The sequence below is a fragment of the Phyllobates terribilis genome, unplaced genomic scaffold (genome assembly GCF_046119375.1).
Source record: "Phyllobates terribilis strain yellow unplaced genomic scaffold, ASM4611937v1 Scaffold_36__1_contigs__length_13169755, whole genome shotgun sequence".
NCBI classification, from domain to species: Eukaryota; Metazoa; Chordata; class Amphibia; order Anura; family Dendrobatidae; genus Phyllobates; species Phyllobates terribilis.
Window position 1 is genome coordinate 2052829 of NW_027362796.1, and position 25462 is coordinate 2078290.

General features: G+C 41.6%; 2 protein-coding genes across 2 annotated transcripts in view; one reads left to right on the plus strand and one right to left on the minus strand.

Annotated features, from left to right (window-relative positions):
• Nucleotides 1–25462, plus strand: part of LOC141182781 (gastrula zinc finger protein XlCGF66.1-like) — a 177550-nt gene that overhangs the window by 52601 nt on the left and 99487 nt on the right. The gene's annotated exons all lie outside the window — the stretch shown is intronic.
• On the minus strand, nt 928–25269 carry LOC141182890 (uncharacterized). The gene is made up of 7 exons (XM_073661007.1): nt 25099–25269; nt 14424–14573; nt 14123–14299; nt 13918–14041; nt 10174–10271; nt 9885–9975; nt 928–2571 (listed from the first exon to the last, which is right to left on the minus strand). The coding sequence occupies exons 1-7, from the start codon at nt 25267–25269 to the stop codon at nt 1358–1360; spliced, it is 2025 nt and encodes a 674-aa protein (XP_073517108.1). The 3' UTR covers nt 928–1357.

Below are 25462 nucleotides of genomic sequence, written 5' to 3' on the forward strand. Positions count from 1 at the left end.
GATAGGGGTAAAGATATAATGGAAACAGGAGACTGCAATGAATATACACTTATATGGTTTAATAATAAATATGCAGAGATCTATAAATTAGAGGGATTCCGGAGTTGGGTGGATAAAGGAATATATACGATATAAAACATATTGTCTGAAGGGATACTTAAGTGCTTTGATCAATTAAAGGGGGGATTTGGGTTGACAAATAAACAATTCTATAAATATCTACAGTTTCGGCATTCATTTAATGCACAATCAAGATGGACGCCCTTTTGGGTAGAAAATAATACTTTTGTTAAGTTGGTATTAGAGAAGGGAAATCCTAAGGGTCGTATTTCTGATATTTACTGAGTCCTTCTTGATAATTATTTAAAAATATTTCCTTCTCCAGCTAGACAAAAATGGATGGAGATATAGGTCCAATTTCTGAGGATCAATGGAGAGCGGTATTAGAACTGGTACCCCAATTATCTTTACATGAGGCTCAGAGATTCTCCCAGATCATATTAATACACAGGAAATATAAGACACCTAGATTCCTATGTAACATAGGATACCGGACTGCGGCTGAATGTCCAGGATGTAACATGGATGCTGCGGGCCTATTACATCCGCTATGGGAATGCCGGGAGTTAGGTAAATACTGGAAAGGAGTTCTGTCTATTATAAAGAGGGTATATAAAATAGATATTCAACCAGACCCCACAAAATGCCTATCAGGTATATTAGAGGATGATATGGAATTTAACCCAATTTCAATAGGGATTTCACATATTTTATTTCAAGCTAGGAAACATATTGCATCCAAATGGATTAACCCCTCACCTCCAGAAATTAGTGAATGCAAAAATAGGATAAATAATATTATCAGATTAGAAAAAAGGGGTATATAAAAAACGAAACTCAATGAATACATTTAAGAAAACATGGGGCTTATGGTTGGATACACCTGGAATGCCATCAAGGGGGTTATTGTTGGAGAGACAATGACTTATGGGAGAAGGGCAGTATTGGCGAGGTCTAATGTTTCATTGTAATGTGTATTGGAATTCCTTAACATGTGGTATGGGTAATATAGCACACCTATATGTGTATAGGATTATAATGTTTATTACAATATTATGGTTATATAAGATTTCAAGAATGTGGAATGTTAATTGTAAGATATAGTAACTGCAAGTTATCAGATGGTAATGGGGAAGCTGAAAGGATATATAGGAGAGATGCATGTATGTCATCCCTATGGTATGTTATTTTTTTATTGTATGTACTGGTTTCTTGTTTTGTAAAAAAAAAAAAAAAAAAAAAAACCTAATGAAAAAAATCTCAATAAAAATTTATTGGATTGAAAAAAAAAAAAAGATTAGAAAAAAGGCTTCTCCCCTGTGTGGGTTCTCTGGTGATTAACCAAAGCTGATTTATGGTTAAAACATTTCCCACATTCTGAACATGAAAAAGGCTTCTCCCCTGTGTGGATTCTCTGGTGATTAACCAAAGCTGATTTATGGTTAAAACATTTCCCACATTCTGAACATGAAAATGGCTTCTCCCCTGTGTGAGTTCTCTGGTGTCTATTAAGATGTGATTTATGGTTAAAACATTTCCCACATTCTGAACATGAAAAAGGCTTCTCCCCTGTGTGGATTCTCTGGTGATTAACCAAAGCTGATTTATGGTTAAAACATTTCCCACATTCTGAACATGAAAATGGCTTCTCCCCTGTGTGGGTTCTCTGGTGCTTATTAAGATGTGATTTATGGTTAAAACATTTCCCACATTCTGAACATGAAAAAGGCTTCTCCCCTGTGTGGGTTCTCTGGTGCTTATTAAGATGTGATTTATGGTTAAAACATTTCCCACATTCTAAACATGAAAAAGGCTTCTCCCCTGTGTGAGTTCTTTGGTGATTAACAAGATTTGATTTCTGGGTAAAACATTTCCCACATTCTGAACAGGAAAAAGGCTTCTCCCCTGTGTGAGTTCTCTGATGCTTAATCAAAACTGATTTTTGGTTAAAACATTTCCCACATTCTGAACAAGAAAAAGGCTTCTCCCCTGTGTGGGTTCTCTGGTGACTAACAAGACCTGATTTAAGTTTAAAACATTTCCCACATTCTGAACATGAAAAAGGCTTCTCCCCTGTGTGGGTTCTCTGGTGACGAACAAGATCTGATTTAATGTTACAACATTTCCCACATTCTGAACATGAAAAAGGCTTCTCCCCTGTGTGCGTTCTCTGGTGATTAACAAAAACTGATTTCTGGTTAAAACATTTTCCACGTTTGGAATAAAAAAATCTATTATCCATTGTGTGTATGTTTTGATGTTTAAGAATATGCTTTTTGAGGGTAAAACTGTTTCCATTTTCTGAATGTGAAAATGATTTCTTTCCTTTAGGAGAAGTTTGTTTTGTAATGCTTATTTTATTTTGATTTTCCTTAGTAGTCGGTAATGAATCAGAAGATAGGACCTGTTTCATAGAAGAAGTAATGATATTCACTTCAATTGTATCCTGTGGGATCTCAAGATCATCCAATTTAAAAATCTTCTGTCCCTCTGATCTCCTGATACAGTCATCTGCCAAGAAAAAAAACAATTATTAATTTTGAATAAAATATCCTTGAAATTTATATTTTTTAACATTTCTACTTAAAATGTCTAAACAAACACATCCCTGGGCTACATGCTAATCCAGGGAAATGAAGAGATATATGCTCACGTTTAAATATCAATTTTATTAGACACAAATCTAAAAAATAGAGGAATATTTAAACTTGAGCATATATCTCTTCATTTTCCTGCACTAGCATGTAGCCCAGAGATGTGTTTGTTAGATTGATTTAGAAGTGGTATGCAATCTTTATTTATTTGTCTATGGGATTCTTGTGTTAATTGTACTTAAAATGTCTGTAGAAATGGCAAGTTATTGACAGAATGACAGTTCACAGTCTAATAGAAAACCTCATAGGATGAACCAGTAGAGCGTGGTGTCCAACTGTTTGTTCATTCTGCCTCCAAAATATGGAACAAGAAGCCATCAAAAAATGTTATGTAGGGAAAAATGATACCAATAAAAACTTCTACTCATCTCACAAAAAACAAGTCCCCACTCAGGTCAAACAGAGGTTTCCACATTATTAGTGGCTCAAAGGCTCTTTAGAATCAACATGGCTTCCATAAACCAATCCAGCAAAATCCGCTCTCCCGAAGTCAAATCCACCCTCGCTTCTGAGCCTTGCAGTGTGCCCAAACAACATTTAGCATCCATGTATTCGTCATTACTATAGTGAGAAGAAGCCACTTAATTTACGGTGTGTGTCTCCTGGAGCACAATCTGGGCACTATGTGTTTGGTAAAAAATGGCCAATGTGCAATTTTTTCTCTCCAACATCCACTGCGTGCTAATTTTCAGAAAGTGCGTGTGAAGACAAAATAATCGAAACTCCTATAGATTAATTCACTGAGAGTTATAATTTCCAAAATGAAGTCACTTTATGGGGATTTCTACTGCTTTTGTTTTCTGACATTTTGTCATATTAGGGCTTCTGCAAATGGTGGGTCCCATCTCCTCTGGTATCTGCTCCTGTGACGTCTGCTTCTGTCACCATGAGCCGCCTTATTCATCCTGCAGGAGGCGCTGGTGATGAAGGAGACGTCAGAACCAGAAGCTCTGGGCGGCGCAGGCTCTGTCCAGCCATTAGGATTCGGGTGCCTGTGACCTGTTGAATCATAGAATCATAGAATGGTAGAGTTGGAAGGGACCTCCTGGGTCATCTGGTCCAACCCCCTGCTCAAAGCAGGATTCACTACATCATCTCAGACAGATGTCTGTCCAGCCTCTGTTTGAAGACGTCCATTGAAGGGGAACTCACCACCTCTCGTGGCAGCCTGTTCCACTCATTAATCACCCTAACTGTCAAAAAGTTTTTTCTAATATCTAATCTGAGTCTCCTCCCATTTAGTTTCATCCCATTGCTTCTAGTCTTTCCTTGTGCAAATGAGAATAAAGATGATCCTTCTACAATGTGACAGCCCTTGACATATTTGTATACAGCTATTAAGTCTCCTCTCAGTCTTCTTTTTTGCAAGCTAAACATTCCCAAATCCTGCAACCGTTCCTCATAGGACATGGTTTGCAGACCAGTCACCATTCTGGTCGCTCTTCTCTGAACTTGCTCCAGTTTGTCTATGTCTTTTTTAAAATGTGGTGCCCAAAACTGTACACAGTATTCCAGATGAGGTCTGACCAAAGAGGAGTAAAGACCGATAATGACTTCACGTGATCTAGACTGTATGCTTCTGTTAATACATCCCAGAATTGTATTTGCCTTTTTTGCTGCTGCATCACACTGTTGACTCATGTTCAGTCTATGATCTATTAGTATACCTAAGTCTTTTTCACATGTACTGTTGCTTAGCTCTATTCCTCCCATTCTGTATATGCTTTTTTCATTTTTATTGCCCAGATGTAGTACTTTGCATTTTTCCCTGTTAAAAACCATTCTGTTGGTTGCTGCCCACTGCTCCAGTTTATTTAGGTCTTTTTGAATCCTCTCTCTCTCTTCTCTAGTATTAGCTATCCCTCCTAGCTTTGTGTCATCAGCAAATTTAATCAGTTTACCCTCAATTCCTTCATCTAAATCATTGATAAAGATGTTGAACAATACAGGTCCCAGGACGGAGCCCTGTGGTACCCCACTTGAGACATTCATCCAGCTGGATGTGAAGCCATTTACAACCACCCTTTGAGTCCGATCACTAAGCCAGTTATGAATCCACCTAACAGTTGCCTGGTCCACTGCATACTTGGTCATTTTTTCAATAAGGATGGCGTGAGATACTTTGTCAAATGCTTTGCTGAAGTCAAGATATACTATATCTACAGCATTTCCATGATCCACCCAGTCAGTGATTCTGTCATAGAAGGAAATTAAATTAGTCTGACATGACTTGTTAGTTACAAACCCATGCTGACGCTGGTTAATCACTTCATTCTTATCCAGGTACTTACATACATGTTGTTTAATAATTTGTTCAAAGATCTTTCCTGGTATAGAAGTCAGACTCACCGGCCTATAGTTCCCTGGGTCCACCTCCTTCCCCTTTTTGAAGATAGGAACAACATTTGCTCTTCTCCAGTCTTCTGGGACTTCTCCTGTTCTCCAAGAATTTTCAAAGATTATGGAGAGTGGTTCTAAAATTTCTTCTACGATCTCCTTCAGTACTCTGGGGTGTAATTCATCTGGACCTGGAGACTTGAACTCATTTATGTTAGCTAAATATTCCCTCACAATCTTTCTGTTTACAGATAACTTGGATTCCTCTATTCCTTTAAAAGGACAGTGAAGATCAGTTGATGTTACATTTTCTTTCTGAGAGAAAACAGATGCAAAATAGGAATTAAAAAGTTCGGCCTTCTCAACATCCTCTCTTACCATTTCTCCATTTTCATCCTGTAAAAATCCTATAGCATCTTTGACTTTTCTTTTACTTTTGACATACCCCCAAAATCCTTTTTTATTGCTTTTGACATCTCTTGCCAGCCTTAATTCATTGTCAGCTTTAGCTAACCTGATACGTCCCTGCAGGATCTGCAGACTGCATTATAATCTTCTTTAGATATGCCTCCCTCTTTCCATTTAATAAACATTTCTTTCTTTCTTTTTAGCATTTGTTTAAGTTCTGTGTTCATCCATCCTGGTTTCCTTAAATGCTTCCCATTCTTCCTACTTTTCGGGATTGTTAACGATTGTGTCTTGAGAATCTCATTTTTAAAAATTTCCCATCCTTCCTGGACATTTTTGTCCTTAAGGACATCCAGCCATTGGATCCCTCCTATTCTCTTTCTGAGTCTCTTAAAATCTGCCTTTCTAAAATCTAACCTTGAAGTTAGAGTCTTCACATGTCTTCCTCCTCTAGTTATCCAAAATTCTATAATAGCATGATCGCTGCCTCCTAGGGTCCCAGCCACCTTTACCTCCTCAACCATTTCCTCCCTGTTTATAAGGATTAGATCCAAAGTAGCAGATCCCCTTGTTTTCTCCCCTACCTTTTGGAAGATAAAGTTGTCAGCAAGAGAGTATAAGAATTTGCTTGACCTGTTAGTTTTACTTGAGAGAGATTCCCAACAAATGTCTGGATAGTTGAAATCTCCCATGACCACTACGTCATATTTTTTGGAGAACTTGGTCATTTGATACATAAAGAGTTCATCCTTATCTTCAGCTTGCGCAGGTGGCCTGTAGTAAATGCCTACAATGGTGTCCTTTCCGTTGTTCTCTCCTTGTATTCTTACCCAAACAGTTTCCACAGAACTCCCAGTCTCTGAAGCTTCAATCTCTGTGCAGATATACGCTTTTCTAACATACAATGCGACACCTCCTCCTCGTTTATCAAGTCTGTTTCTTGCAAATAAGTTGTATCCTTTTAGCCTTTTATTCCAATCATGTGTATCGTCCCACCAAGTTTCAGTGATTCCAATGACATCATATTTCTTTTCCTGCATTAGTAGTTCCAATTCTCCTTGTTTGTTGCCCATGCTTTGTGCATTTGTATAAAAACATTTTAGTTTGTGATTGGTTTCTCTTCCTCCCATATTTTTATTATTTAAATTGTTTTGTCTTTGTTCTTCCTTTCCACTTCCAGTAGCAGAGATCTCAATAGTATTTGTCAGCTGTATGGCTTTTTCTGGCCTTTTGCTTCCCTTCCCACATTGTTCTAGTTTAAAGCTCTCCTGATGAGTGTAGCAAGGCGACTTCCAAATACATGTTTTCCAGTCTTCGTAAGGTGCACCCCATCTCTAGCAAGTAGTCCATCGTATAGGTAATTCATTCCATGATCCAGAAATCCAAATCCTTGTTGACGGCACCATCAACATAGCCAGTTGTTCACCTGTAGAATCTTATTCCACTTCATTGTTCCATGGCCATCCACTGGGAGGATGGATGAGAAGACCACCTGCGCTCCCAATTCTTTCACTTTCTTGCCTAAGTCTTCAAAGTCACTGCAGATGGTTTCCAGGTCCTTTCTTGCGGTGTCATTTGTCCCCACATGTATTAGCAGGAATGGGTAGTGATCTGTAGGTCTGAAGAGTCTTGATATCCTGTCAGACACATCTGTAATTTTTGCTCCTGGAAGACAGCACATTTCTCTTGAGGCTATGTCTGGTCTGCAGATAGCGGCCTCTGTTCCTCTTAACAGGGAATCCCCCATGACCACCACTCTCCGTTTTTTCTTCACAACATTTTTCTTTCTCCATCCAGGAGGATTCTGAGGGCTTACAAGGTTATTCATTGCTGGCAAAGTCTTATTTTGCTGTATTTGTTCATGGTTCTCCTGCGTGAGAGCCTGGTACTGGTTCCTGAGCAGTATGGGTGTTGACTGCCTCTCGATCCTCCTGCTTCTGTGGGTCACATGCTTCCATTCCTCTGTTTCGTCAGGTGCAGTTCGAATTTCTTCTATTTCTGAATCATGAAGAGATAATTCTGCTCTGTCTAAGAACTCTTCACCTTCCTTAATGATTTTCAAGGTAGTTAACCTCTCTTCTAGATTTCGCAACTTTTCCTCCAACAGGGACACAAGCTGCATTTCTGGCATGTGAAGTTTGGCTTTTCCACTGGCAAGTCTGTGAACATGTAGCAGGATATGCAGCTCACCAAATGGCTCCTGGACTCTTCCATGTTCTTACTGTTAATGTTCTGAAAACAGTGAAAAAAGCTTAAAAAAAAAGGCCTCAAAATGCCTGCCGGCGCGCGGTTTACCAATGTCCTCTTTTCAGCTCCAACAGCCAAAATCCAGTGTTCTTTGAGCTCACGGAGACTCTTCACTTACCCCAAAATGCAGTGGGAATATGCAAATTATCTCCTCAGGACTCCTCCCCTGGTTTACCGATGTCCTCTTTTCAGCTCCAACAGCCAAAATCCAGTGTTCTTTGAGCTCGCGGAGACTCTTCACTTACCCCAAAATGCAGTGGGAATATGCAAATTATCTCCTCAGGACTCCTCCCCTGGAATCATCCTGTCTGGCAATATGGGTGTGTGAGCGGTCCAGCTGAAGTAATCTACTTCAGCCAATTGGAAAGCACTGCACCCTACTAAAGCTGGAAGCATATTGCTGGAAGCGGCCAGATACAGCCTTGTTCTCCTCTGGGTCAGTCCTCTGTCCTCAGCTCCCAGCTTGTGTATTTGTTTCCTGTTGTGACCCCAGCCTGCTTATTGATTACTCTTGTGTCTTCTGATTTTGTATTTTCTCTGACCTCCATGTTCTGACCCGGCTACCTGACTATTCTTCTTCCCATCTCACACCACAGAACAGCAGGTAACACTGTGGCCCAAGCTTAGGGGTCTCTGTGTAAGTCCAGATCCATGTAGAGGGGTTAAATGGTGATGAGCAAGACAATCCCTGGTATCTAGAAAATGGAGTAGATAGCGCCAAGCCTGTTCGTGGTAGCCATCTTTTTAGATGCCAGGTGACCATGAACAGTGCCCCCAATACATTGTGTCTGCAAACTATTCCAGCAAGATCTGCATTCAAATAGCTAAATGGCGCTCCTTCCCTTCTTAACCAGCCATGTGCCCAGACAGAAGTGTACAGCTGTATATAGGGGATTGTCAGATTCAAGAGAAGCTGGAAAATAATTTGTAAGGTCCATTTGTTTCCTATTATCATTTGTGAAGAATCTCAAAGTTATCACCACATAAAGTGACAAGTTAGATTAGAAAAATGGGACCTGATTAACAACACAAAACTGGCTGCAGGAAGGGGTTAAATCAGAATATTTTGGGCACCAACTACTGTAGTCAAAAACTGTGAGTATAGACAATAACACATCTATTGAAATGATCAATCTCAACAGTCTTCATCAGTAATAAATGAGTAACTAATGGTGAAACCTCTCTGGGGTAATTAGAGTATGGGGCTCGGGGGCTCTTGGCAATCTAAACTATCGTAAGGGACAATATTTTCTATCAGATGAGTTTCAAGAAGAAAAAATAGACATTCAAAGAGAACTTTTTATAATAGTGCAGAGCTGAGGTGTCTTAAATTTAGATCTCGGACATTTTGAAAAAGCAATGGAGAACTTTTTTCAAAGACTACCAGGGTATTAGAGTCTCACATAAGTGAGGCCGGCCGATCCCACCACAACCTGTAAAAAAAAAAATGTATTCTATGTTAGATCCCTAACAACAAAGTATGTTTGAAGGGAGACCTCCAACACTAAACTGGAGTTTAGAGAAAGTATTAGCGCCCCCATTTCAGGAGAGACTGTGCAGTAATCTGAATTAGGATCGAAAACATAATGGAATTTATGACGTTGAGTGAATCCATGAAACCAGGGCTGGAGCCAACACATCTCCTGCAGGCGTGAGTAAATGTATATTACAGCCATCAGCCACGCACAGCTTAGAGATATATCATGGCACAGATATAATGTTTTCTGTATAGTTTATCACAATCCTGTTTGAAGTTAGATTTAAAATAAATTTTAAAGTTTAGATAAAAGGAAACTCTGTTGTGATTGCATCATTACCCTCCGCTTTCTCTTACAGGCCCATCATAATATTTTACTTCAAGTGATTTTCTCACTTGTCAGCACATTCTACGTGCGCTGTCATTTGGCTTTATAGTTTACAGATCTGGGCAGGTAACGGTCAGCGTCTCCTAATCCCACGGGGTAGGTGGATCCTTCAGGTTGTAAGTTCTACAGAACAGGGCTTTCATAATTCACAAAGTCATTTGAACATTTTCAGATGGAGGCGAATGTTATGCTCCAGCGGCAAAATGGTGATCACACGATTGTGATACAGCCGGACTACCGAACTGATAAAGCAGCCACAGCCGGTGACTGAGAAGAATCTGTGACTTCTCTGCATTTAGTGGTTACTACTCACCTGGGTAGTCATATGTAGGAATCTCTTCTTTACACCGCTCATCACCCCTCACATATGTCTCTGTAGTATTAATATGGGTCAGATCTTCACGCTGAAACAAATATTGTAAAAGTCACAGACAGGTGGAGAAGTCCCATCTATGATCAGCTCTAATTCTGCCATCTCCACCATTCTCATTACACAAGTATAAAACATATAATACTGGTGGATAAAACAAGACTGAGCACAAGACCTTCACAGCCGTCTACACATCATAGGGGAGATCTCATGACACCTACTCTCCATCTACCTGATGATCCTGAGGAACATTGGGATCTTCTTGTTTACAGTCCTGTGGAAGATGAGGACGGGGACATCTCTCTGGTGTTGTCCTCTTACTGGATTCATCTGGAGGAAACACATACAGAGACTGAATTCATTCTTTACATACGAGTCATTCCATGTCAAGTGGACCAGTGGTCCCCACTCGACCTTCTCCGATTTTGCTGAAAATTTATAAGGGTGTACATGTATGTTTGAAAAGAGGTTCTGTACATTTTTAGGGCCAGCTCTCAAATACATTGGGCACTGTTGACCTTTCACTGGAGGTTCCACCAAGCCTGCGGCTTCAGCTAAGTGGATTTTGCAAACTTTGGCACATAGCCATTAGAGTTCTATACTGGCTATGATGCTGAAATTTGCCATACTAGCTCAACTTTTGCTGCTAAACACGATAAAATTATTACCGGCTATGATAAAACAATATTTCGGCCGCAGTTTTGTGTCAAAGTAGCTTGTAAAACGCGTTGCATAAAATTTATGCCAAACTTTGCCCATATATAACTCAAGACCATAAACCAATAGTAATTGGTGCTTTGCCCTGTACACAAAACATCTACATGACTTTGCATTGCTGCAATATCACGGTCAAATCATATGTATTTGTGGAAATATTCACACCCACATATGATGAAAAACTTTAAAAAAAAAAAAATTTTTACCTATTTTTAGGTCAAATTTCTCAAAAAGGGTACCCCTAAAATGTATTAATTCTGATATCATTAGAAAGAGCACATTTTTCTCTACAAGGATCATTGTTTTTTTTTTGGAGTCTCTCAGTTTAAGAAAAGAAAAATGCCACTGAACATGGTGTTATTTATTAATAAGCAATGAATGGTAACTGCACTATTCAAACCCTTGCGTTGGTCCATGGTGGTTATACCACAACCAATTCCCTAAGAATTGGTATTATAATCCTATTAAGAATTGTAATAATGCTGTCTTGAAATCAGCATTGTGGTGGCACAAGTTGAGAAAATTTTGGAAATTTTTGTACTGGGCTGCAGATCCATTGCTGAAGTAGTGGATATGACGAATCCCATAGATGAGAGTCTTGAGATACTCCACAATTACTGTTAAGAAAGTGTGGACTGCAACTGTGTCATGTCGTGAGCAATCACTGATTACGCACAAGCTGATGTTCTGCGCAGCTTCACCATTTAACTCCTTGAAGTAAATTACAAATGGGTGTACTGTAGATTGACTATTTTCCCAGTGGAAACCTTGAATGGCAACTTGAACAATAAATGAGTAATTTTCAGCAAAGTCCATAAGGATCACAAGCTCTCCAGCTCTCAGATTTTCCTTCAACGATTTTAAATAGCTACTTTGATGCTTGGCGATGTAGTGATGGCTACAAAGTTTAAAAATTTTCAAAACCAATTCTTCAATGAAATCTTCTATAGTCAGTTGTTTGGTATCAAGCGTGTCTTGATCAGTGTGAATCCATTGTTTGAACTCAATAATATCTTCAGGGTCACTGTTGACAAACACATTGACTAGCATACAGCATTTATCACAACGGCCAAGCATACAGTCCTTGGATTCAATTCCACAGACCATTTTGCATATGAGCTCTTTGTAGTCATCATTGATTGGGCATGCTGCAAGCATTAGTTTGACATTTTGGTGAATGGTACACACACAAATGGAATGTGTTCCAGCAGATCCAAAGGTTATGCACCACTTTGGCCGAAGCTCACAAAACTTGGAAAATCCAATTTCAGGGCCATTCCGATCCCGATAGGCAACAAACATTTCCCTCATATTGCTCAGTAATAGTCGCTTTTGCATCTGCTTTTTTTCTCCTGCTATTCGCACTGATACATAGTCTTTTTTACCAGGGCACATTCGACTGAATTCATCATCCTCAAAAAAATGCCTGCACCTTTTTCTTCACTTCCTCAGAAACTTTCTTGCCACACTTGATTCTAGGTAAGGCTAAGATCCCATGTTCACATTTAAGCTTTCGAGCTTGTTTGACCATTCGTTCAGAGACACCGAATTCGTCTGATATAGCCTTAATGGACCAACTTTTAGGTGCAATGTCAAGATTTGGACCTTTTCTGCCCGACTGGACACCTGCAGCTTTTGCTTCAAATCTGCCAAAAGGTGATTGTAATCCAGACACATTTTGCACTGTGCTGTTTTTGTTTGCTCAATGTCTTTCGGCTCAAGCCCTCCAATTGAAGCAATCTTGCTAGAAAATGCATTTTGTACCTGGCTTATCTTTCTTCTTGCATATCCAAGTGAATCCCGCTGGCTTACCCGTGGATATTTCAGAGGAGAGATGCCAATGGATGTTAAGCTTGAATTTAGACTTTCAGGAGAACATTACATTCCATCTGGATCTGATTCAGAGGAAACTGGATCAGCTGATTTTTTCCTGTTAGCAAATTCTTTTCGACATGATGCACACATCTTCTGGCCAGGCTTCACATCATTCTTTGTAAATTCGTTCAACTGGTCAGCTGCTAACAAATTGATAGCTCGCAAATTCTTTTTGGTGTTATGACCTTTCTTCCCAAAAGGATTGCAACACGATTTTTGCAAATGCTCATATTTGGTCAAGAATGAAGTTTCATGGTGTAAACAGATTTGTGAATGTTCGTCAAAATTTAGTCCCACTCGTCGACCCAGCAATTTCTGTTCATCCAATCCAAAGCTTGTAAACAATTTCAACTCATCCTTGCTATGGGTGAATGTCTTAAGGTGGCACTTCGAATTGTTCGCAAGGCCGATAGAGCACTGGGCCGATTCTTCATCAATTTCATTCTCCATCGCTAAAAAAGAAATAATATATGCATTAAAATGTAACAATAGTCAATAACTTTTCATAAACAAAAAGGTTTATAGGTTTTTGATTATAATAGACATTGCTAGCAACAATACAACTCTGTAACATGTGATAAGAATCTGAAAATCAAACACAAAATCAATGCATTACGCGCATAAATAACACCATGTTCAGTGGCATTTTTCTTTCCTTAAACTGAGAGACTCCAAAAAAAAACCAATGATCCTTGTAGAGAAAAATGTGCTCTTTCTAATGATATCAGAATTAATACATTTTAGGGGTACCCTTTTTGAGAAATTTGACCTAAAAATAGGTAAAATTCGTTTTTTTTAAGTTTTTCATCATATGTGGGTGTGAATATTTCCACAAATACATATGGTTTGACCATGATATTGCAGCAATGCAAAGTCATGTAGATGTTTTGTGTACAGGGCAAAGCACCAGTTACTATTGGTTTTTGGTCTTGAGTTATATATGGGCAAAGTTTGGCATAAATTTTATGCAACGCGTTTTACAAGCTACTTTGACACAAAATTGCGGCCGAAATATTGTTTTGTCATAGCCGGTAATAATTTTATCGTGTTTAGCAGCAAAAGTTGAGCTAGTATGCCAAATTTCAGCATCATAGCCAGTATACAGTAGAACTCTAATGGCTATGTGCCAAAGTTTGCAAAATCCTCTTAGCTGAAGCCGCAGGCTTGGTGGAACCTCCAGTGAAAGGTCAACAGTGCCCAATGTATTTGAGATCTGGCCCTAAAAATTTACAGAACCTCTTTTCAAACATACATGTACATCCTTAGAAATTTTCAGCAAAATCGGAGAAGGTCGAGTAGGGACGATTTTTAAAACTGGTCCACTTGATGTGGAATGACCCATACAGATAATTATAGGCCGTGTGTATTTAGTCCTGTCTATTACCTGGTGATTTGAGGGGCTGGGGAACCTCCATCATGACGACCTTGTACAGATCTTTGTGTCCTTCTAAATACTCCCACTCCTCCATGGAGAAATAGACAGCGACATCCTGACACCTTATAGGAACCTGACACATACAATGATACAGTCATCCCCCAATCCTTAATAGTGTTACTGTATAATGTCCCAGCATTCCCAGCAGTGTCACCTCTCCAGTCAGCAGCTCAATCATCTTGTAGGTGAGTTCTAGGATCTTCTGGTCATTGATGTCCTCATGTATCAGGGGGTGAGGTGGAGGACCTGTGATTGGGCTCAGGGGTCTTCTCCATCCCTCAGACACAGGGTCCTGACAGCGCTCTCTAGAGGTCTTCACTACTGTGTAATCCTGGTTATGGAGACACATTAATAAATCTCACTCCAGACATTTCCAGAGTCCTCACCTCTCCAGTTCTGTCCATCTGTTATTCCCATAGATAATGATGTAATGTGACGTCATCAGAATCTCTCACCTCTCCAGTAAGCCGGAAGAGGATCTCTAGGGTGAGGTGTAATATCCTCTCCGCCATCTTGTCTCTGTCCATATTCATCCTTGATGGGTAAATCAGGAAAATTCTCTTATCTAGAAGATCTTCACTGAGAGGATCTGATATTGTAGAGACCTGAATGAGAAAATGAGCCGATGTAACATCATAAATATCCGGTGTAATAATACAATTACTGGAGATAATAAGGGGAAACATATGAGAGTTATTATTTTACAGTATTTAGTTTTCTTCTTTACATCTAGTAATAAAACCTATATATTTTAGGCCACAGACAACAAGCAGTTTCTTCCTCGGAGTCTGTAGCTGATCACGTTTCTCATAGACTCATCTTCCATAACGCTAATTCTCATCTCATTTACAGACACTGGAATCGGCATTAGTAATACTGCAGGAGATATTCATTACACGTGACATGAGAAATAACTACTTCATGATGAGGACGACATTAGGCTTTCCTATATTGCAAGAAAAACACCAGAAATAAAGCAGATATTAAAATGTTTCAAAAGAAAATTGGTACCAACAATTCTTGTAAAAAGAAAAAAACATGAAAAAAGAAATTTTCTTATTTTTAATACGTTAAACATTTAAGAAAAACAAAAAACCTCTTTTGGGCATCAGAACATAGATGTACACCGCAGGGATGGCACAGGTGCGGCTGCAACAAAAACCCTGGCAGTTTAACCACTTGCTGCTGACAGAAACAAACATGGCATCTAAGAAGGTTTGGTAGAGTTTTGCTGAATGTCCCTCCTCCCCCAAGGTCTTGATAGTATGGGGCCTCCTAGGTACTACGATATATAAATGCCTAATAATGGTGCCTGGGCCTTTAATGTACAAAAGTCTATTAGGGCCGGGCCCGAGGTGGCATTCAATAAGTTACTTTTTAAAGCGCCCATACACATTAGACTAAAGCTGCATGAAAGTTGGTTGACTATATAATATATTTGGGGGCCTGAATTTCAGAGGCTAATCTGTTTGTTCTTCCTGTAGATAATCCTCCGCTAGAGGAGTCTGGAGGTGACTCTCATACAGACCACAGGAAAGCTGGAATATTTGTGTGATTGGGGGAGTCGGGAGAGATGGCTGAACGGTCATTTGGCAGACGGCTAACACTTATCTCATGTGTATGGGGCCATTAGTATTACAGTGACAGTCAGTGATGATACACAGCACTACAGTAGTACAGTGCATTATCTGAGCAATCAGAGGCTTGTATGTTGTATGATCGCACTAAGGAGAGTTGTTTAACCCCTTAACAACATCTGACGTACTAATACGCGTCTGTGCCCTGGGACTTAAGAGCCAGACCCGTATTAGTACGTCATGGCGATCGGGCGCGCACACAGGCTGTGCGGGCGCGATCGCCGCCGGGTGTCAGCTGATTGTCACAGCTGACACCCGGTACTATGTGCAGGGAGCGGTCCTGCACCGCTCCCAGCACATTAACCCCCGCGATGCTGCGATCGAAGTCGATCGCGGCATTGCGGGGGCAAGGGGAGGTGATCGACGATACTCACCTCCTCTTCCGGCTTCCAGCGCAGTCTGCAAAGGCTTCCCGGGTGTTGCCATGACGACTCGATGTCGTCATGACAACATCCGGGTCACCAGAGAGCAGGAAGATTGCTTGGACATGCGCAGTGCATCTCCAAGCAATCTTCACACTGTGCACTTCTGACAGCCTGCATGGCATAGGGATGGTGCTGCATTCCTGTGCCATGCAGGCGATCAGAGAAAAAACAGTGAAAGTCCCAGAGTGGGACAAAGTAATAAAGTGTATAAACTGTGTGAAAGTGGAAAAAAAAAAAAAAAATGTGCAAAAATATAAAAAAAAAATAAAAAAAATACACCAAAAATAAAAATATAATGTACCCATCAATAAATATTATTATAAAAAAAAAAAAAAACAATAAAAGTACACATATTTGGTATCGTCGCGTCCGGAACAACCTGACCTATAAAACTGTCCCACTAGTTAACCCCTTCAGTGAACACGGTAAAAAAAGAAGAAGCAAAAAACAATGCGTTATCACCATACTGCCAAACAAAAAGTGGAATAACACGCGATCAAAAAGACGCATATAAATAAAAATGGTACCGCTGAAAACGTCATCTCGTCCCGCAAAAAACAAGCCGCCATACAGCTCCATCAGCCGAAAAATAAAAAAGTTATAGCTCTCAGAATAAAGCGATGCTAAAAAATATTTTTTTCTATAAAATAGCTTTTATTGTGTATAAGCGCCAAAACATAGAAAAATGATACAAATGTGGTACCGCTGTAAACGTACTGACCCGAAGAATAAAGCTACCTCATCAATTTTACCACACGTGGAACAGAATAAAAAAAAAAGAAAAAAAACAATTCCTGAATTGTTGGTTTTTGTTTATTCTGCCTCCCAAAAATCGGAATAGAAAGCGATCAAAAAATGTCACGTGCCTGAAAATGGCACCAATAACAACGTCAATTCATCCCGCGAAAAACGAGCCGTCACATGACTGTCTGCCAAAATGTGGAAAAATTATAGCTCTCAAAATATAGCGATACAAGAACTAGATTTTACAAAAAATGCGTCTTTTAGTGTGTGACAGCTGTCAGTCATAAAAACCCCATATGATTCTGGCATTGCTGTAATCACACCGACCCGAAGAATAAAGTCGTCTAATCACTTATACCGCACAAGGAACGGCGCCAAAAATAAACTCTTGGGTTAGGATTGGGCTAGGGTTAGGGCTGGGTTTGGGGCTAGGGTTGTGCTGGGGTTAGGGCAGGGTTTGGGGCTAGGGTTGTGCTGGGGCTAGGGTTGTGCTAGGGCAAGGGTTGTTCTAGGGCTAGGGTTGTGCTAGGGTTAGGGCTGGGGTTGGGATTTTTTTCAAAAGTAAGAAAAAAAGATGACGATATGGTGACTAGTGTTGAGAGCAAGTGCTCGCTACTTGAGTTTGCATCGGGTGCTCTGGTATGCATTGAGTATCGTGGGTATTTGAGTGACATGCTCGAGTCTCTGCCCCATATGCTTCGCGGCCAAAAAACTTTACGGGGATTGCCTGCCATGCATGAGCGATCCCCGCATGTTTTTTTTTGGGTGTCTAATAACCGTGAAACATGCGGAGCAGGGACTCGAGCATGTCACTCGAGCACACGCTGTACATGGTGCATACCTGAGTACCCGATGCAAACTCAAGTAGCGAGCACTTGCGCTCAAGAATAATGACAACTTATTCAATATGATGACCTAATGTAAACAAATTCTGTGCCGTACCTCTGGGTTCAAAATGTTCACTATACATCTTAATAAAATCCTTGAGGGGTATAGTTTCCAAAATGGGGACACTTGTGGGGGAGCTCCACTGTTTAGGCACATCACGGGCTCTCCAAATGCGACATGGTGTCCACTAACAAATTGAATGGAAAATCGGCTCAAATTGTTAGCGGATGCCATGTTGCATTTGGAGAGCCCCTGTGTGCCCAAACATTGGAGCTCCCCCACAAGTGACCCCATTTTGGAAACTAGACCCCCCAAGGCACCTATCTAGATGCATAGTGAGCACTTGGAACCCCCAGGTGCTTCACAAATTGATTCGTAAAAATGAAAAAGTGAAAAAAAAAACACTTTTTCATTTTTATGAATCAATTTGTGAAGCACCTGGGGTTCCAAGTGCTCACTATGCATCTAGATAGGTGCCTTGGGGGGTCTAGTTTCCAAAATGGGGTCACTTGTGGGGGAGCTCCAAAGTTTGGGCACACAGGGGCTCGCCAAACGCAACATGGTGTCCGCTAACAATTTGAGCCGACAATTTGTTAGCGGATATCATGTTGCATTTGGAGAGTCCCTGTGTGCCCAAACATTGGAGCTCCCCCACAAGTGACCCCATTTTGGAAACTAGACCCCCCAAGGCACCTATCTAGATTGATAGTGAGCACTTGGAACCCCAGGTGCTTCACAAATTGATTCATAAAAATGAAAAAGTGTTTTTTTTTTCACTTTTTCATTTTTACGAATCAATTTGTGAAGCACCTGGGGGTTCCAGGTGCTCACTATGCATCTAGAAAGGTGCCTTGGGGGGTCTAGTTTCCAAAATGGGGTCAGTTGTGGGGGAGCTCCAAAGTTTGGGCACAGAGGGGCTCTCCAAACGCAACGTGGTGTCCGCTAACAATTTGAACCGATTTTTCATTCAATTTGTTAGCGGATACCATGTTGCATTTGGAGAGTCCCTGTGTGCCCAAACATTGGAGCTCCCCCACAAGTGACCCCATTTTGGAAACTAGACTCCCCAAGGCACCTATCTAGATGCATAGTGAGCACTTGGAACCCCTAGGTGCTTCACAAATTGATTCGTAAAAATGAAAAAGTGTTTTTTTTTTTCACTTTTTCATTTTTACGAATCAATTTGTGAAGCACCTGGGGGTTCCAAGTGCTCACTATGCATCTAGAAAGGTGCCTTGGGGGGTCTAGTTTCCAAAATGGGGTCACTTGTGGGGGAGCTCCAAAGTTTGGGCACACAGGGGCTCTCCAAACACAACATGGCGTCCGCTAATTATTCAAGCAAATTTTACAATCAAAAAGTCAAATGGCGCTCCTTCCCTTCCGAGCCCTGCCGTGCGCCAAAACAGTGTTTTTTCCCCAAATATTGGGTATCTGCGTGCCCAGGGGAAATTGCACAACAAATTTTGGGGTCCATTTTTTCTTGTTACCCCTGTGAAAATAAAAAAAATTGGGTCTAAAGTAACATTTTTGTGAAAAAAGTTAAATGTTCATTTTTTTCTTCCACATTCAAAAAATTCCTGTGAAGCACCTGTTAATAAAGTTCTTTAATGTGGTTTTGAGCACCTTGAGGGGTGCAGTTTTTAGACTGGTGTCACTTTTGGGTATTTTCTGTCATAAAGACCTCTCAAAGTGACTTCAAATGTGATGTGGTCCCTAAAAAAATGGTTTTGTAAATTTTGTTGGAAAAATGAGAAATCGCTGGTCAACTTTTAACCCTTATAGCTCCCTAACAAAAAAAAATTTTGGTTCCAAAATTGTGCTGATGTAAAGTAGACATGTGGGAAATGTTATTTATTAACTCTTTTGTGTGACATATCGCTCTGATTTCAGGGCTTAAAAATTCAAATTTTGAAAATTGCAAAATTTTTGCCAAATTTCCATTTTTTTCACAAATAAACGCAAGTGATATCGAAGAAATTTTTCCACAATCATGAAGTACAATATGTCACGAAAAAACAATCTCAGAATCAGGGGGATCCATTGAAGCGTTCCAGAGTAATTACCTCATAAAGTGACAGTGGTCAGAATTGTAAAAATTGGCCCGGTCATTAACGTGCAAACCACCCGCGGGGCTTAAGGGGTTAAAAAAAGTTTAAAAAAAAGTTTAACATGAAAAAAAAATCAGTTTTAGCAACAAGAAACATCCGTCACTATAGGAACAACAGACTCACTACACAATATTGGTTGAGTCACGTCCATAACAACTTTACTATACTCTATTAACCTATAGACATCCTACACACAGTGGAGTAGACTGAAATCACAGATCCCAATATAAAACATAAATATAACCATATATACATAACCCAGACCAGATGGTATGGAGATGAATGAGGGAGACCAAAGTCCAAAAATAAACTTTACAAGAACTTAATATACATCAGATAGCAGGCACAACACTTCATGGATGCTTCTTCTGTATTATGCAGAGTCAAGAATCGGTTACACGTGTCGGTACTTAACTTTTGTTATAAGCTAAAACAATCCAGCAAATCATTATAAGTATGCCAAACATCCCGCACCATACTGGTAACCTCAGCTCCCAGTTGATTTGCGAGTACCGTTTATAAGACGCAATATATACAGGGTGGACCATTTATATGGATACACTTGAATTAAATGGGAACGGTTGGTTATATCAACTTCCTGTTTGTGGCACATTAGTATATGGGAGGGGGAAAACTTTTCCAGATGGGTAGTGACCATGGTGGCCATTTTGAAGTCGGCCATTTTGGATCCAACTTTATTTTTTTTAATGGTAAGAGGGTCATGTGACACATCAAACTTATTGAGAATTTCATAAGAAAAACAATGGTGAGCTTGGTTTTAATGTAACTGTATTCTTTCATGAGTTTTTTACAAGTTTATGACCACTTATAAAATGTGTTCAAAGTGCTGCCCATTGTGTTGGATTGTCAATGCAACCCTCTTCCACTGATCGCAACACCACAGAAGAAATGCTAGCACCGGCTTCCAGTATCCGTTGTTTCAGATGCTGCACATCTCGTATCTTGATGGTATGGTGTGGTATATGGGGTACAAAGATAGTGGGGCCATTCTTCATCAATGGAAACCTCAATGCCACTGGATATCTGAAATTGCTACATGATGATGTGTTGCCCTCTTTATGTACTGAAGATGGCACGTTCCCTGAGTTTTTCCAACAAGATGGTGCACCACCACATTATGGGTGTCAGGTCCGAGCATTCCTGCATGAACAGTTTCCTGGAAAGTGGATTGGTTGTCGTGGGCCAGTAGAATGGCCACCAAGGTCTCCAGATCTGACCCCCTTAGACTTTTATCTATGGGGTCATCTAAAAGCAATTGTCTATGCTGTGAAGATACGAGATGTAGAGCATCTGAAACAACGGATACTGGAAGCCTGTGCCAGCATTTCATCTGCAGAGTTGCAATCAGTGGTATAGGGTTGCATTGACAATCCAACACAATGGGCAGCAATTTGAACACATTTTATAAGTGGTCATAAACTTTTTTCTTTTTCTTATGAAATTCTGAATAAGTCTGATGTGTCACATGACCCTCTTCCTATTGAAAAAATAAAGTTGTATCCAAAATGGCCGACTTCAAAATGGCCGCCATGGTCACCACCCATCTGGGTTTTGATGCCTTCAGTGTGAATGTACAATTTTCATAGTCATGAAAATACAGAAAAATCTTTAAATGAGAAGGTGTGTCCAAACTTTTGGTGTGTACTGTATATATATGAAAACTATGAATTAACACATGTGGAATTATATACTTAACAAAAAAGTGTGAAACAACTGAAAATATGTCTTATATTCTAGGTTCTTCAAAGTAGCCACCTTTTGCTTTGATGACTGCTTTGCACACTCTTGGCATTCTCTTGATGAGCTTCAAGAGGTAGTCACCGGAAATGGTCTTCCAACAATCTTGAAGGAGTTCCCAGAGATGCTTAGCACTTGTTGGCCCTTTTGCCTTCACTCTGCGGTCCAGCTCACCCCAAACCATCTAGATTGGGTTCAGGTCTGGTGACTGTGGAGGCCAGGTCATCTGGCGTAGCACCCCATCACTCTCATTCTTGGTCAAATAGCCCTTACACAGCCTGGAGGTGTGTTTGGGGTCATTGTCCTGTTGAAAAATAAATGATGGTCCAACTAAAAGCAAACTGGATGGAATAGCATGCCGCTGCAAGATGCTGTGGTAGCCATGCTGGTTCAGTATGCCTTAAATTTTGAATAAATCCCCAACAGTGTCACCAGCAAAGCACCCCCACACCATCACACCTCTTCCTCCATGCCTCACGGTGGGAACCATGCATGTAGAGTCCATCCGTTCACCTTTTCTGCGTCGCACAAAGACACGGTGGTTGGAACCAAAGATCTCAAATTTGGACTCATCAGACCAAAGCACAGATTTCCACTGGTCTAATGTCCATTCCTTGTGTTCTTTAGCCCAAACAAGTCTCTTCTGCTTGTTGCCTGTCCTTAGCAGTGGTTTCCTAGTAGCTATTTTACCACGAAGGCCTGCTGCACAAAGTCTCCTCTCAACAGTTGTTGTAGAGATGTGTCTGCTGCTAGAACTCTGTGTGGCATTGACCTGGTCTCTAATCTGAGCTGCTGTTAACCTGTGATTTCTGAGGCTGGTGACTCGGATAAACTTATCCTCAGAAGCAGAGGTGACTCTTGGTCTTCCTTTCCTGGGGCGGTCCTCATGTGAGCCTGTTTCTTTGTAGCGCTTGATGGTTTTTGCAACTGCACTTGGGGACACTTTCAAAGTTTGCCCAATTTTTCGGACTGACTGACCTTCATTTCTTAAAGTAGTGATGGCCACTCGTTTTTCTTTACTTAGCTGCTTTTTTCTTGCCATAATACAAATTCTAACAGTCTATTCAGTAGGACTATCAGCTGTGTATCCATCTGACGTATGCACAACACAACTGATGGTCCCAAGCCCATTTATAAGGCAAGAAATCCCACTTATTAAACCTGACAGGGCACACCTGTGAAGTGAAAACCATTTCCGGTGACTACCTCTTGAAGCTCATCAAGAGAATGCCAAGAGTGTGCAAAGCAGTCATCAAAGCAAAAGGTGGCTACTTTGAAGAACCTAGAATATAAGACATATTTTCAGTTGTTTCACACTTTTTTGTTAAGTATATAATTCCACATGTGTTAGTTCATAGTTTTGATGCCTTCAGTGTGAATGTACAATTTTCATAGTCATGAAAATACAGAGAAATCTTTAAATGAGAAGGTGTGTCCAAACTTTTGGTCTGTACTACACACACACACATACACTGTGGCTGGTGGGGTCTGTGGGGGGAGCGGCAACGTAGTGGGCCACAGGAGGCAGGAGCCACCTACTGCAGACTACACTGTGCCCACTGCTAAAGAAAATGAATATTCGCTGCTCCCCACGCCCATGGATGTCGGGAGAAGTGAATATTTATTCTCCTAAATAGCGCTCAGTGTTGCCGCAGCACGGCTACAGCTGCGGCTCGATGGTCATGTGTGCCCGCTATTAAAGAGAATAAATATTCACTACTCCCCGCTCCCATGGGTGTGGGGAGTAGAGAATATTCATGCTCTTTAATAGCAGGCACGTGTGATTGTCAAACCACTGCAGGAGCCGCGCTGCGGCTACACTGTGAGCGCTATTAAGGAGAGTGAATAGTCACTGACGTGAAGTCACGTCAATAGTCTCAGCGTGGGGAGCAGTGACTATTCCGGCAGCTCGCTTGCTCGTGTGAGGGCATACTAGGATGGGGATTGGGGAGCCATGCATACCAGGATAGGAATGAGGGGTGTCATGCATACCAGGATGGGGATATGGATTGGGGTGCCATGCATACCAGGATGGGGGATTGTGGTGCAATGCATACCAGGATGGAGGAGTGCCATGCATACCAGGATGGGGATTAGGGTGCCATGCCTACCAGTATGGAGATAGAGGGTGCCATGCCTACCAGTATGGGGATGGGGGTGCCATGCATTGCATACCAGAATGGGGATTGGGGTGCTGTGCTTACCAGGATGGGGATTGGGGTGCCGTGCATACCAGGATGGGGGATTGGGGTGCCATGCATACCAGGATGGGGGATTGAGGTGCCATGCATACCAGGATGAGACATGCATATCAGGATGAGGGATTAGAGGGGCCATGCATACCAGGATGAGGGATGAGACGGGCCATGCATACCAGGAATAGGGATGAGGGGTGCCATGCATATCAGGATGAGGGGTGCCATGCATACCAGGAAAAGGGATGAGGGGTGCCATGCATATCAGGATGAGGGGTGCCATGCATACCAGGAAAAGGGATGAGGGGTGCCATGCCTACCAGCATGAGGGGTGCCATGCATACCAGGATGAGGGGTGCCATGCATACCAGGATGAGGGGTGCCATGCATACCAGGATGAGGGGTGCCATGCATACCAGGATGGGGATTAGGGTGCCATGCCTACAAGGATGGGAATGGGAGTGCCATGCATTGCATACCAGAATGGGGATTGAGGTGCTGTGCATACCAGGATGGGGATTGGGGTGGCATGCATGCCAGGATGGGGGATTGGGGTGGCATGCATACCAGGATGGGGGATTGGGGTGCCATGCATACCAGGATGAGGTGAGACATGCATATCAGGATGAGGGATTAGAGGGGCCATGCATACCAGGATGAGGGATAAGAGGGGCCATGCAGACTAGGAAGAGGGATGAGGAGTGCCATGCATATCAGGATGAGGGGTGCCATGCATACCAGGATTGGGATGAGGGGTGCCATGGATACCAGGATGGGGATGATGGGTGCCATGCATACCAGGATGGGGATGAGGGGTGCCATGCATACCAGGATGGGGATGAGGGGTGCCATGCATACCAGGATGGGGATTAGGGGTGCCATGCATACCAGGATGAGGATGAGGGGTGCCATGCATACCAGGATGGGGATGAGGGCTGCCATGCATTCCAGGATGGGGATGAGGGGTGTCATGCATCTCAGGATGGGGATGAGGGGTGCCATGCATACTAGGATGGGGATGAGGGGTGCCATGCATACCAGGATGGGGATTGTTGGGGTTCCATGCAGGATGGGGGATTGGGGTGCAATGCATACCAGGATGGAGGGATGCCATGCACAGCAGGAGGGGGATGAGGGCCACGTATAACAGGAAGGAGGGGGCCATATATACCAGGATGGGGGTTATTAACAGAATTGGGGGACATTACCCCTATAACAGTGTCAGCAGCAGACCCCATCTCCCTTAACCGTGCATCATGACCACATTTTTTGCTTACATTTTTTTTTCTATAGGTGCGTCTTATGGTCCGGTGCGTCTTATAGTGCGAAAAATATGGTACGTCACTGGCTGAGGTGTATCTGTACGACTCCTCACTGGTACTCTCAAAGTACATTCAATGAGGGCTACACGCTCCTTGCTGCGACATTTCATCTTCAGTTCTTCATAGGAGAACTCATGTCCCAGTTTGGCGACACTGTAGCTTCCTCTCCAGACAATTGCTTGCTTAAATCCTGTTAGTTTAAGATAAGGAATCGTCCTTATCATTTCCCTTCCACTGACATCCCCACTATCATCATGGGTGACTTCAACATCCCCATTGACACTTCCCTCTCAGCTGCCTCTAAGCTTCTATCTCTCACTTCCTCTTTCGGCCTCGCTCAATGGTCCTCCACAGACACGCACAATGATGTACACACTCTGGACCTCATCTTCACCCGCCTCTGTTCCCTATCTAACC